The following is a 14,558-nucleotide window of genomic DNA, read 5'->3' on the forward strand; positions in this document are numbered from 1 at the left end:
CCCGACTACGGATAATGGTTGAAGATGGATGGATGGATGGCAGTAAAGCACTGTTTGTTTGATTAAGCATCTAAACTTGTAACATTGGAAACATGTTATATTGTTTTTAATTGCGCGATTTTAATTGCTTGTACAGTTGGAAATCTCCTACCGATTTCATATGACACATCATAGATCAGTCGATGTATGCTTTGTATGTATAATATTTATTCGTTTTATAGATATACATTTTAGGAGTGAATAAATATGTTTAGATGCCTTTCAGCTGGTCAGTCAATGCTGTCTATACGTCTGTCTATTGTCTATACGACAGAAAACAGGTGTAGGACAAAGTCTTCGACAGCTCGAAGTTTGGCGTGGCGTATATGCCAAAGTTCAAAGTCAAACTGGAATGATAAATGCCGAAAGTTGTGGTGATTCCGGCGTACACCCAAATATGGGAGTATGCTGGAATCACCACAATTGTCCGCATTTAAAAATGAGGGCCATGGTCTATATGTTAGTGTATATATATTTATAGAAGGATTGACATACTGTGAGTCAGGAGGTCCAGGTTCGTTACTGAAGTCAGGATTCAGCCATCCTTTAGACCGGTCACTCTTCACAGACAGAAGGCTGGGAGTTGGAGACTCTGCTCTGTGGTCAACACTTCTGGAATCATAACAAGATTATATAATTATCATAATTATGAATGAAAAAAATCACTTTATTAAACGTTCTTAACTCTTAACCCGCCAGCATTAAGAGCACTGTTTGTTTGATTAAGCATCTAAACTTGTAACATTGTAAACATGTTATATTGTTTTTAATTGCGTGATTTTAATTGCTTGTACAGTTGGAAATCTCCTACCGATTTCATATGACACATCATAGATCGGTCGATGTATGCCTTGTATGTACCGTATAATATTTATTCGTTTTATAGATTTTAGGAGTGAATAAATATGTTTAGATGCCTTTCAGCTGGTCAGTCAATGCTGTCTATACATCTGTCTATTGTCTATACGACAGAAAACAGGTGTAGGACAAAGTCTTCGACAGCTCCCCACCTGACTTTATGTTTGGCGTGGCGTACGCCAAAGTTCAAAGTCATGCTGGAATGATAAATGCTGAAAGTTGTGGTGATTCCGGCGTACGCCCAAATATGGGAGTATGCCGGAATCGCCACAATTTTCCGCATTTAAAAATGAGGACCATGGTCATGGCCATGGTCATATTAGTGTATATATTTATATAAGGATTGACATACTGTGAGTCAGGAGGTCCAGTTTCGTTACTGAAGTCAGGATTCAGCCATCCTTTAGACCGGTCACTCTTCACAGACAGAAGGCTGGGAGTTGGAGACTCTGCTCTGTGGTCAACACTTCTGGAATCATAAAATCTATTTATCATAATTATGAATGAAAAAGTCACTTTATTATTCATTCTTAATCATTATGTGTCGTTATACAAGTAGAGAGAACACAACATCTTGGGTTTTAGCTACTGAACACTGCAGCAACAAGAGAAACAGCAACACATAGAAATATGTTAATAACAGAAACTGAAATGTATTAAAACTACAACTTTATTTACTTTAAACTACAGTGTGGTGTTCTTTTGTCTCTGCTGCAGCAGCAGGTCCTTTGGGTGCGGTTCTGATAGCTAATAATGACCGGCTAATGCTCGTCTGCTGGTGGTGGGCGTGTCTGGGCGCCGTTGCTGACGTAGAGGCCAGAGTAATCTAGTAAGAGATTGACGACACGCTTTGATCTCGCCGCAAAGTGGGGTGCTATGGGCTATAGTTGCAACCATTGGAACTATCCCATTGAGACAAAGCGGGGTGCTATGGGAAGCGGGGTGCTATGGGCTATAGTTCCACACATTGGAACTATCCCATTGAGACAAAGCGGGGTACTATGGGCTATAGTTCCACACATTGGAACTATCCCATTGAGACAAAGCAGGGTGCTATGGGCTATAGTTCCACACATTAGGAACTATCCCATTGAGATAGAATGAGCACTCCCTGTTGTAGTATATTGTTAGCCTAACAATCAGCTTGAATTCTCAGTTGGTTTCACTTCATTATTCAGACAGAAAGCCCTTTGGTCGTTTCTGGGATGGGCGTTGCCAAAGCGCCCATACCAACCAATCAAAATAGTAGGAAAGCAAATGACGTCGTTGTCAATCATGTGGCTAACCCGGTTGCTAACCAAACAAACAGTCAACGAGCGCTACTAGGATGTAAACAAAACCTGTCGTTTCTGTAAAGAAACTATTTATCATAGGGAGATTTATAGCCAGATCAATACGGTCACACATTATCACAGTGGGGGCAGCCATGTTTGTTGTTTAACGTCAACGGTGATGGCCAATCAGCTGCTGCGAGCATTTTTTGACCGAAAAAAACAGCGTCCCATAGGCCGAGTCACCAGACCTGAATCGCCAGAACATTTTATTTAAATTTTTATTGAGCGTGGCTGGCGATTCAGGGCTGGAGCCAGGCTAGTATATTGGAGGATTGACATACTGTGAGTCAGGAGGTCCAGGTTCGTTACTGAAGTCAGGATTCAGCCATCCTTTAGACCGGTCACTCTTCACAGACAGAAGGCTGGGAGTTGGAGACTCTGCTCTGTGGTCAACACTTCTGGAAACATAACAACATTATACAATTATCATAATATGAATGAAAAGAATCACGTTCTTAATCATTATGTCTCGTTCTACAAGTAGAGAGAACACAACATCTTGGGTTTCAGCTACTGAACACTGCAGCAACAAGAGAAACAGCAACACATAGAAATATGTTAATAACAGAAACTGAAATGTATTAAAACTACAACTTTATTTACTTTAAACTACAGTAATAGGTAATAACACGAATCGGACAGTTATAGCGCCACCATGAGGATGATTTGAAAATATCAAGTGGCATTGTTGAGCTAAGGTAAAGCTCTCTACTGCGCAATCTTCGTTCCTACTCTCACCTATGGTCATGAAGTGTGGGTCATGACCCAAAGAATAAGGTCGTAAATACAAGCGGCCGAAATTAGTCTGTTTCCCCCTCGCCTCGCTTGCCTGTCATGTCCGCATGCACGCACGCACGCACGCACCTACTTGCACGCACGCACCTACTTGTGCCCCGGGGTCACACGGAGGAGACCCCGAGGCAGACCAAGGCGCAGTTGGAGGAAACACATCGACTCACTGGCCTTGGAACGTCTCGGGATCCCCCAGGAGGAAGTCACTAATGTTGTTCTGGAGAGGGAGGTCTGGAGCTCTCTGGTGGAGCTGTTGCCCCCGCGACCCGACTACGGATAATGGTTGAAGATGGATGGATGGATGGCAGTAAAGCACTGTTTGTTTGATTAAGCATCTAAACTTGTAACATTGGAAACATGTTATATTGTTTTTAATTGCGCGATTTTAATTGCTTGTACAGTTGGAAATCTCCTACCGATTTCATATGACACATCATAGATCAGTCGATGTATGCTTTGTATGTATAATATTTATTCGTTTTATAGATATACATTTTAGGAGTGAATAAATATGTTTAGATGCCTTTCAGCTGGTCAGTCAATGCTGTCTATACGTCTGTCTATACGACAGAAAACAGGTGTAGGACAAAGTCTTCGACAGCTCGAAGTTTGGCGTGGCGTACGCCAAAGTTCAAAGTCAAACTGGAATGATAAATGCCGAAAGTTGTGGTGATTCCGGCGTACACCCAAATATGGGAGTATGCTGGAATCACCACAATTGTCCGCATTTAAAAATGAGGGCCATGGTCTATATGTTAGTGTATATATATTTATAGAAGGATTGACATACTGTGAGTCAGGAGGTCCAGGTTCGTTACTGAAGTCAGGATTCAGCCATCCTTTAGACCGGTCACTCTTCACAGACAGAAGGCTGGGAGTTGGAGACTCTGCTCTGTGGTCAACACTTCTGGAATCATAACAAGATTATATAATTATCATAATTATGAATGAAAAAAATCACTTTATTAAACGTTCTTAACTCTTAATCCGCCAGCATTAAGAGCACTGTTTGTTTGATTAAGCATCTAAACTTGTAACATTGTAAACATGTTATATTGTTTTTAATTGCGCGATTTTAATTGCTTGTACAGTTGGAAATCTCCTACCGATTTCATATGACACATCATAGATCGGTCGATGTATGCCTTGTATGTACCGTATAATATTTATTCGTTTTATAGATTTTAGGAGTGAATAAATATGTTTAGATGCCTTTCAGCTGGTCAGTCAATGCTGTCTATACATCTGTCTATTGTCTATACGACAGAAAACAGGTGTAGGACAAAGTCTTCGACAGCTCCCCACCTGACTTTATGTTTGGCGTGGCGTACGCCAAAGTTCAAAGTCACGCTGGAATGATAAATGCTGAAAGTTGTGATGATTCCGGCGTACGCCCAAATATGGGAGTATGCCGGACTCGCCACAATTTTCCGCATTTAAAAATGTGGGCCATGGTCATGGCCATGGTCATATTAGTGTATATATTTATATAAGGATTAACATACTGTGAGTCAGGAGGTCCAGGTTCGTTACTGAAGTCAGGATTCAGCCATCCTTTAGACCGGTCACTCTTCACAGACAGAAGGCTGGGAGTTGGAGACTCTGCTCTGTGGTCAACACTTCTGGAATCATAAAATCTATTTATCATAATTATGAATGAAAAAGTCACTTTATTATTCATTCTTAATCATTATGTGTCGTTATACAAGTAGAGAGAACACAACATCTTGGGTTTCAGCTACTGAACACTGCAGCAACAAGAGAAACAGCAACACATAGAAATATGTTAATAACAGAAACTGAAATGTATTAAAACTACAACTTTATTTACTTTAAACTACAGTGTGGTGTTCTTTTGTCTCTGCTGCAGCAGCAGGTCCTTTGGGTGCGGTTCTGATAGCTAATAATGACCGGCTAATGCTCGTCTGCTGGTGGTGGGCGTGTCTGGGCGCCGTCGCTGACGTAGAGGCCAGAGTAATCTAGTAAGAGATTGACGACACGCTTTGATCTCGCCGCAAAGTGGGGTGCTATGGGCTATAGTTGCAACCATTGGAACTATCCCATTGAGACAAAGCGGGGTGCTATGGGAAGCGGGGTGCTATGGGCTATAGTTCCACACATTAGGAACTATCCCATTGAGATAGAATGAGCACTCCCTGTTGTAGTATATTGTTAGCCTAACAATCAGCTTGAATTCTCAGTTGGTTTCACTTCATTATTCAGACAGAAAGCCCTTTGGTCGTTTCTGGGATGGGCGTTGCCAAAGCGCCCATACCAACCAATCAAAATAGTAGGAAAGCAAATGACGTCGTTGTCAATCATGTGGCTAACCCGGTTGCTAACCAAACAAACAGTCAACGAGCGCTACTAGGATGTAAACAAAACCTGTCGTTTCTGTAAAGAAACTATTTATCATAGGGAGATTTATAGCCAGATCAATACGGTCACACATTATCACAGTGGGGGCAGCCATGTTTGTTGTTTAACGTCAACGGTGATGGCCAATCAGCTGCTGCGAGCATTTTTTGACCGAAAAAAACAGCGTCCCATAGGCCGAGTCACCAGACCTGAATCGCCAGAACATTTTATTTAAATTTGTATTGAGCGTGGCTGGCGATTCAGGGCTGGAGCCAGGCTAGTATATTGGAGGATTGACATACTGTGAGTCAGGAGGTCCAGGTTCGTTACTGAAGTCAGGATTCAGCCATCCTTTAGACCGGTCACTCTTCACAGACAGAAGGCTGGGAGTTGGAGACTCTGCTCTGTGGTCAACACTTCTGGAAACATAACAACATTATACAATTATCATAATTATGAATGAAAAAAACGTTCTTAACTCTTAATCCACCAGCATTAAGAGCACTGTTTGTTTGATTAAGCATCTAAACTTGTAACATTGTAAACATGTTATATTGTTTTTAATTGCGTGATTTTAATTGCTTGTACAGTTGGAAATCTCCTACCGATTTCATATACACATCATAGATCGGTCGATGTATGCCTTGTATGTACCGTATAATATTTATTCGTTTTATAGATATAAATTTTAGGAGTGAATAAATATGTTTAGATGCCTTTCAGCTGGTCAGTCAATGCTGTCTATACGTCTGTCTATTGTCTATACGACAGAAAACAGGTGTAGGACAAAGTCTTCGACAGCTCGAAGTTTGGCGTGGCGTACACCAAAGTTCAAAGTCACTCTGGAATGATAAATGCCGAAAGTTGTGGTGATTCCGGCGTACGCCCAAATATGGGAGTATGCCGGAATCGCCACAATTTTCCGCATTTAAAAATGAGGGCCATGGTCTATATAGTAGTGTATATATTTATAGAAGGATTGACATACTGTGAGTCAGGAGGTCCAGGTTCGTTACTGAAGTCAGGATTCAGCCATCCTTTAGACCGGTCACTCTTCACAGACAGAAGGCTGGGAGTTGGAGACTCTGCTCTGTGGTCAACACTTCTGGAATCATAACAAGATTATATAATTATCATAATTATGAATTTATTAAACGTTCTTAATCATTAAGTAGATAGAACACAACATATTGGGTTTCAGCTACTGAACACTGCAGCAACATGAGAAACAGCAAAACATAGAAATATGTTAATAACAGAAACTAAAAACTAACTATAATTTGATAACAGTTACATAGATACCAATGTATACTTGTATAGATCTAGTTTGTTGCACAGACAGACAGACAGACAGACAGACAGACAGCTTTGCCACATAGTGGTTTGTATCACTTCATTCACAACCTGCACACTGGAGCACACATAGTAATTTATAATCTATAAATTAAGATTGGACAGAAAGTTATAGAGTTATAGTATATTTTATAGTGTGTACATATTGTATAGTATAGGAGATTTGACATACTTAGTGTGTGGAGGTCCAGGTTCATTAGTGAAGTCAGGAGCATCTCCCATAGACCGCTCACTCTTCACAAACAGAAGGCTGGCTGTTGGAGACTCTGCTCTGTCAGCTCCACCCTCCTCTCTCTCCCCACAATCACTCATCTTTAGGTCTTTATGTAACCTGTCAGGGTTACAGCCATTGAAATAAATCTTTACGCCTTTATTACACCTGTCGGGAAAATGCATGTGGTGTCCGAGGCAAAGGTTACAGTCAATGACACTGAATACTGAATGTGTAGCACGCACGGAACACGCACACACGCACGCACACACACACACACACACAATAAATATGTTATCATTTTAAACCATAGATCTGTCAATCATTAACATGTAGTCTATTCTCACCGACTGTAATCTGAGTATCTATGAACTTTAACCCCTTACTGACCTCATCAATCAGCAATTCTCTATGGACTATAATATGGTACAAAGTACATTTACTCTGAATTACTGTACTTGACACCCTTATGGGTCTATAACTCTGACAGTTAAAGATTAAAGTTTTACTAATTGTCATATACTGGCTGCGAAATCTGTTCTCCCCATTTGACCTTTATCTCTTGGAGCGGTGAGCTGCAACCGTGCCACGCTCGGGAATAATTTTATAGTTGATTTGACCCCCAATCCAACCCCTTGATGCTGAGTGCCAAGCAGGGACTGACCCCCCAATCCAACCCTTGATGCTGAGTGCCAAGCAGGGACTGACCCCCCCAATCCAACCCTTGATGCTGAGTGCCAAGCAGGGACTGACCCCCCAATCCAACCCCTTGATGCTGAGTGCCAAGCAGGGACTGACCCCCCCAATCCAACCCTTGATGCTGAGTGCCAAGCAGGGACTGACCCCCCCAATCCAACCCTTGATGCTGAGTGCCAAGCAGGGACTGACCCCCCAAGCCAACCCTTGATGCTGAGTGCCAAGCAGGGACTGACCCCCCAAGCCAACCCTTGATGCTGAGTGCCAAGCAGAGACTGACCCCCCAATCCAACCCATTGATGCTGAGTGCCAAGCAGGGACTGACCCCCCAATCCAACCCATTGATGCTGAGTGCCAAGCAGGGACTGACCCCCCAATCCAACCCCTTGATGCTGAGTGCCAAGCAGGGACTGACCCCCCAATCCAACCCCTTGATGCTGAGTGCCAAGCAGGGACTGACCCCCCAATCCAACCCATTGATGCTGAGTGCCAAGCAGGGAGGCATTGGGTCCCATTTTTACAGTCTTTGGTATGACCCAGCCGGGGATCGAACCCCGACCTCCCAGTTTCAGGATGGACACTCTAACCACAAGACCACAGAGCTGGTTTGAGCTGGAGTGTAACAAATGGAACCAAATGGACCCATATGGCCATAAACCAAACATACATCCCTATATATTGTTTTCTTTTGTCAATTTTCATATTCTTTCATTGAGGAATGAGACAGAAACTATACAATCTCCATGAATTCAAGGCTTCATGTTGTAATTCATTCAACACACCATATATGGAAGATAATATATTGTAACGTTTAGAACCCCGATCTCCAACTCAGCAGAGCAGACAACAAGCTACACCAAGACCACCTCCAACTCAGTATCAGACACGAAGCCACACCAAGACCACCTCCAACTCAGTATCAGACAACAAGCTACACCAAGACCACCTCCAACTCAGTATCAGACACGAAGCCACACCAAGACCACCTCCAACTCAGCAGAGCAGACAACAAGCTACACCAAGACCACCTCCAACTCAGTATCAGCCACCAAGCCACACCAAGACCACCTCCAACTCAGTATCAGCCACCAAGCTACACCAAGACCACCTCCAACTCAGTATCAGACAACAAGCTACACCAAGACCACCTCCAACTCAGTATCAGCCACCAAGCCACACCAAGACCACCTCCAACTCAGTATCAGCCACCAAGCTACACCAAGACCACCTCCAACTCAGTATCAGACACCAAGCCACACCAAGACCACCTCCAACTCAGTATCAGACACGAAGCCACACCAAGACCACCTCCAACTCAGTATCAGACACGAAGCCACACCAAGACCACCTCCAACTCAGTATCAGCCACCAAGCTACACCAAGACCACCTCCAACTCAGTATCAGACACCAAGCCACGCCAAGACCACCTCCAACTCAGTATCAGACAACAAGCCACGCCAAGACCACCTCCAACTCAGTATCAGACACGAAGCCACACCAAGACCACTGTTCGGTTATTTGGCGATGTTGGCCGAGGCTCCGACCAGCCCTTGCACTAGGCAGAGTTAAAGGACTAACACGCACAGTTGAACTAAATGCTCCCAATGATAGCTTATATTCGATGAACTCAAACGTGCATTTTATAGGGTTTTTATTAATTCATATTAATTAAACACTTACAATCATACATTCACACGATCTGTTCACACTTCCCCCCAACTCAAGATGAACACAGTAACCCCGGAATCTGGATTACAGGTCCTATTGGTCTGTAGTTCTATCCTAACTCTGTCGGTAGGGTTTACTATCATTTAAACACTCTAATCTCCCAGATTATGGTACAGTTTAGCTTGTCATAGTTGTTTCTCAGACTTAGTTCAGTACATTAATGGTACATTGATTAAGTGTACATTAAGTGTAATCATGTGGTTTTAATTCTACCTTATCGTTAATCAGATGGTAATTGATCAACGATGGGGAGACAAGAACACAGATGACATTTGGTTACCATCTAAACATCATATTACATCAATTATTAATAATGTACAATTATACAATCGCATAATACATTATAGCATATAATTACCGCTGGTCTCTGCCTAGACATGTTCACGTTCGATGGTATGGTGAATCTAATTTACACTTTGTGCCATACAGAATAGTCAATGCAGCCCTCTGACTGATCCCACCTCCATACTGACACTTTCAGCCAATCAGATCCCACAGACCATCCAGCTTGCACCTCTGGCTACAGCAGCTCCTATTACAGTCCCTGTAATGTCTAACTACTTTAAACTGCTTAGATTATTACAGGTATTTATCATTTAGCCTTTTTACCAACCCAATATATAATAGGTTATTTAGAACACATTTACACAATTGAAAGGGATTAAAGATAGGTTACTTCAATTATTGTATGTTCTATGCTGAGTTGACTCTCCCTGTGAAAGAGGAGTCAATAATGGCCTGTCCTACAACAGGAGAAGGGCCGTAAAAACCCCCAATGGAATGTGGAATGGAATGTGGGGACTGGCTCTCTCACCCTAGAGCAGCTTCTTAATCTCCAATCAATCTGACCCAATATATAATTTCTCATTATGAGTACAAATCTCGCACACCCATAATAAACCAAACACCCCTCACGTTTCAGTTATGAAAATCGATATGGTTATTCATTTTCCATAAACTGAAAGATTATTTTTGATATTAATTTTTTTCGGAAATATTATTTTTTGATATTTGGGCGTATGCCATTTTTAGTAATTTCGGAACCTGTTAAATAATACTGGATCCACATACTGAAGTTATAACATTATACAACTTTGAAAAACACATTAAAATAAACACAACCCATTAACTGCATAAATCAATAAACAATGAAAATAATAAAAGGTTTACATGCGTCGATATCGTGGACATTTTTTGTAATTATCCCAACGCACCCTTAAGTATTAAATTCAGTTACAGCTAATCAAACTTATGTATACTTGTAGTAATAATGTGATACAGTGCATCTCCACTTTGTAGGAGAGAAGCTTTTTCATGTCATGTCAGTTAGGGGTTACCTAACTGACATGAACTTTTGGTCACCTCTGTCCGTTTAACCTTATGGCTGTTTGCCTGGACAAAGCTTCAGACTTATCTAAACAACCCCCTTGGTTTGAGGAAGAAGGACAGTTTATTTTCCACACAAGACTGGTTCCTTATCTTTAAGAAAACATTCTTCCTGCGCTCCCCCCACCTGAAACGACTCTTTTGGTTGCAGAATGGGGCCCAGTTGGTAAACACATGTTCAAACAAAGCAGTTTATTACCCCTGGTAGTTTCCTGTTAGGAACTTCAAATTGTGATTTTAACAAAATAACAACTTGGTGTCATTTACTTCTTTGGATTTTTTAATTTGACTTTAACAAAAGCAACCCAATTGAAAATTGCAAACCCTTGCAACATTTTAACCACATTATGTGTCTTTCACACATGCAGTCTTTGTGCCTGTGTGTGTGATAGTTTGTGCGCGCGCGCCCACGCGTTCACGCACAAAACCCACTTGCACTTTGATAGACAGTGTTCCCCCCTCCCAATCGAAGGAAACATAATCATTTTACCAGCATTCTTTTTTACCTTTGTTCATAAGGACTTACTTGGCACAAATCAAATCCATTTACCTGTAACTTGTTATTGTACAGATATAATGAACCCACATACATCATCACATTTATATGCACTGGTAGACACACATCTCGTGTGTGAGTGTGTGTGTGCGTGCGTGTGTGTGTGTGTGTGTGTGTGTGTGCTGTTTGTGACATCTTGTTGTCATTGTTCCCTGCTGTAGGAACAAAATGGGTAGAGAAGCATTTCACATGCTACTCTTTCTGACCCAGTTCTGATCTCGCTGGCATGAAAGCGTTCACCCATTCCCACCTTTTTCCTTTTCTAGGATCTAAAAGGACAGGAGCCATTGTGGCTTTCTTTTCAGCCGCTTTACACACTCGACACAACAAATGTGTCGACACTGCGGTTTTCTGTACCAGACTGGACTTTGCCATTCCTGGTTTGCCACCCTTCACGGGGGCAATCTTCGGGTGACCCCTCACGAAAGTCACCCCAGGGTGCTTGGCGTGTGTGTCATGCACCTCCCCCACCGCCTCTTGAACGCGTGGACTGGCACCAGTAATGCCACAAATCACGCTCGGCGTTTCTGTGGTGAGAAGGTTTGATGACTCGTCGGCCTTGCCCACGCCGTTTGTTTGCATGGCTCTGCCGATGAACGGTGAGGCGTAGGCAGCCTCCAGCTCCGGAAGGCCGCTCGCCTGTTCCGCTCCCGTTGACAGCTCTGCCTCCGCTGTCGGTTCTGCTTGTCCAACGTCGATGTTCGGCCATTCCTCCTCTGTCGAAGGCTGCGGAAACGTCGTGTGGTTCTCGTCGGTTCCCTCAGCTCTGCCCGCAGCCGCTCTTGGCCTGCTACGGTGCTGACTGAGGGCTTGTCCTGTCGTGGGTTCGTTGCCCACGGTAGAGGGCTCTGGCTTCCCTGCATGGATACTGCAGGCACCAGGCTCTTCCGTTGTGACAGGCTCCATCTGCTCCCAGCCCGGATGACTGGTAGCCCTGTCTCTTCGCCCCTCTGGGGCGGTCCCGGTCCCCGCTGGCACCGTCTCCGCTCCGCCCGTCTCTGCGCTGGCGAAAGGGTCCGTGATGTCACATTTCGTGACGTCTGGTGCTGCGTCTGCGGGCTGGATGCCCCTCTCCTCTAGGGCTCCTATGTTCCTGCTCTCTGCAGGACACTCACAGAGGCCTGCTGTGACGACACCTCTGGCTACCCTGTCATTCTCCTGACAGATAGCAGCCCTGATTAAACGGTATCTTTCACTGTTGTACTGTTTAACATATAAATTCAGTAATTCATTTTCTATGTGTGCGAGTCTATCTTCGTTTTGTTCCTGAAGGATCATCTCGTAATCTACTGACGCGTCTATCACAGCGTCCATCGCCCTGTCCAGCTCAGCAAAACTTTCAGTTATCTCGCTGGATGAACCCCTGTCCATACAAAGATCCACCCTATAGGTTGTGCTATCAAACATAGCTTGAGCCTGTGAGCTCTGTATCTTTAAAGAAGCCATTTTCCACCCCCTCTGTCCCTCCCTTTAACAAACAGTACAGGAACTAATTGGACTGGGTTAGTGGTTTAGTCGACTTTCACAAATCATTCATTCACTCAAGTAAATGGTTAGTTTTTTGCCCAGCTTTAATTAGCGGACTCTGACCTTATATTTGTTCTCAGAGAAGCCCATACTTCCCTACCAAATAAACCTTTTTATACTATAACCTTTTTATATTATATAGATTATATATAATATAAGTATATTCATTTATATTGGCCGTGGGCGGTCAAACTCTAATAGCCTTCCGTAAACCTGGATTACAGGCTAGACTAGATGCGTCACGCAACAGTTATTATAGACACGCCCTTCCTTTATGCGCACTTCAAAGCGCGCTTTCAGCGTTAAACATTATTGACTGGTAAGATTATTACATCGCCTTTAATGCTGAGTTTAGAACCCTATTTTGTTCTAAACATTTATCACCGCTATTAATTACTACTTTGGTAGGTTATACCGCATGACAGTAATTACCAGTCCCCCTGGACATTTCATGACAGAAAGAGGAATTTCCCCCCTCCTCACATGCACTAAATGCTGTTCTTCTTGGTGCGGTCTAAGCACCCAGAAAGAAAACACTTTTATTGTGGTTACTATAAAAAGCACCTCTCTTGGTTTAAACGACCGGCGTCTTATCCGGTCTCAATTAAACTTTATGTTTGGTTACAAATAGTCTTAAATAATCAGTTTCCTAAACTGACCGTCGATTAGAACTTTGCCCTATCGAACAATGACTCCCAAACTATTGTTAAACCCGCAGTCACTTGTGGCTTACGGTTTTAACAGCTGTTTTTCCCATGGCCCCATAACCACATGAAACGGTTTAACGGTGTCGCATTTATTAGTAGCACAAATCAAACGGCATGCCGTCACGGCAGCATTTATAGTTGATTTAATCCTGTGGATACTAATGACTGCGGCATCGCATCCACATCAACGTGCGCTGATGCGCACGGTACAGATCTTGTCGCTGCACGCAGCGATTTGAAACTGGCAATATGCCTAGGTTATAGGCTATATTACGAGTCAAACCGCCCGGCCACGATTTAAACTGTGCGCTGATGCGCACGGTACAAACTTGTTCTAAGTCACGTCACGTCAGTGACGCTCTATGATTTAAAACTGTAATATGTCTAGATTATAGACTATATTAAAACTGGTAATATGCCTAGATTATAGGCTATATTACGAGTCAAACCGCCCGGCCGCGATTTCAAACTGTGCGCTGATCCCAGCGCACGGTACAACTTTTAAATCTGTATTAATTAGGCCCTTTAGTGGCCTAATTAAGCCAGTCGCTGCTCGCAGCGAATTAAAACTGTAATATGTCTAGATTATAGACTATATTACTCCTCAACGCGTGTGCACTTTAGTGCACAGCGAATTAAAACTGTTCGGTTATTTGGCGATGTTGGCCGAGGCTCCGACCAGCCCTTGCACTAGGCAGAGTTAAAGGACTAACACGCACAGTTGAACTAAATGCTCCCAATGATAGCTTATATTCGATGAACTCAAACGTGCATTTTATAGGGTTTTTATTAATTCATATTAATTAAACACTTACAATCATACATTCACACGATCTGTTCACACTTCCCCCCAACTCAAGATGAACACAGTAACCCCGGAATCTGGATTACAGGTCCTATTGGTCTGTAGTTCTATCCTAACTCTGTCGGTAGGGTTTACTATCATTTAAACACTCTAATCTCCCAGATTATGGTACAGTTTAGCTTGTCATAGTTGTTTCTCAGACTTAGT

At 42.9% G+C, this 14,558-nt stretch overlaps 2 protein-coding genes across 3 annotated transcripts in view; both read right to left on the reverse strand.

The window, feature by feature from the left end:
• Positions 1-14,558, reverse strand: part of LOC306916042 (protein NLRC3-like) — a 67,460-nt gene that overhangs the window by 12,433 nt on the left and 40,469 nt on the right. The gene's annotated exons all lie outside the window — the stretch shown is intronic.
• The window catches only part of LOC306916041 (uncharacterized protein), a 49,999-nt gene that overhangs the window by 11,894 nt on the left and 23,547 nt on the right, over positions 1-14,558 (reverse strand). Inside the window, exons 2-9 of one of the 2 annotated variants that reach the window (XM_079493741.1) lie at positions 6,907-7,065; positions 6,370-6,486; positions 5,684-5,800; positions 4,529-4,645; positions 3,814-3,930; positions 2,513-2,629; positions 1,250-1,366; positions 535-651 (exon numbers count right to left, since the gene is read on the reverse strand). In XM_079493741.1, the coding sequence (XP_079349867.1) occupies positions 535-651; positions 1,250-1,366; positions 2,513-2,629; positions 3,814-3,930; positions 4,529-4,645; positions 5,684-5,800; positions 6,370-6,486; positions 6,907-7,046 (959 nt within the window). In that variant the 5' untranslated portion in view covers positions 7,047-7,065. The remainder of the gene's footprint in view (positions 1-534; positions 652-1,249; positions 1,367-2,512; positions 2,630-3,813; positions 3,931-4,528; positions 4,646-5,683; positions 5,801-6,369; positions 6,487-6,906; positions 7,066-14,558) is intronic. The other variant, XM_079493740.1, reaches the window with a different exon arrangement.

The sequence above is a fragment of the Electrona antarctica genome, assembly GCF_951216825.1.
Source record: "Electrona antarctica genome assembly, chromosome: 23".
In the NCBI taxonomy this organism is placed as follows: domain Eukaryota; kingdom Metazoa; phylum Chordata; class Actinopteri; order Myctophiformes; family Myctophidae; genus Electrona; species Electrona antarctica.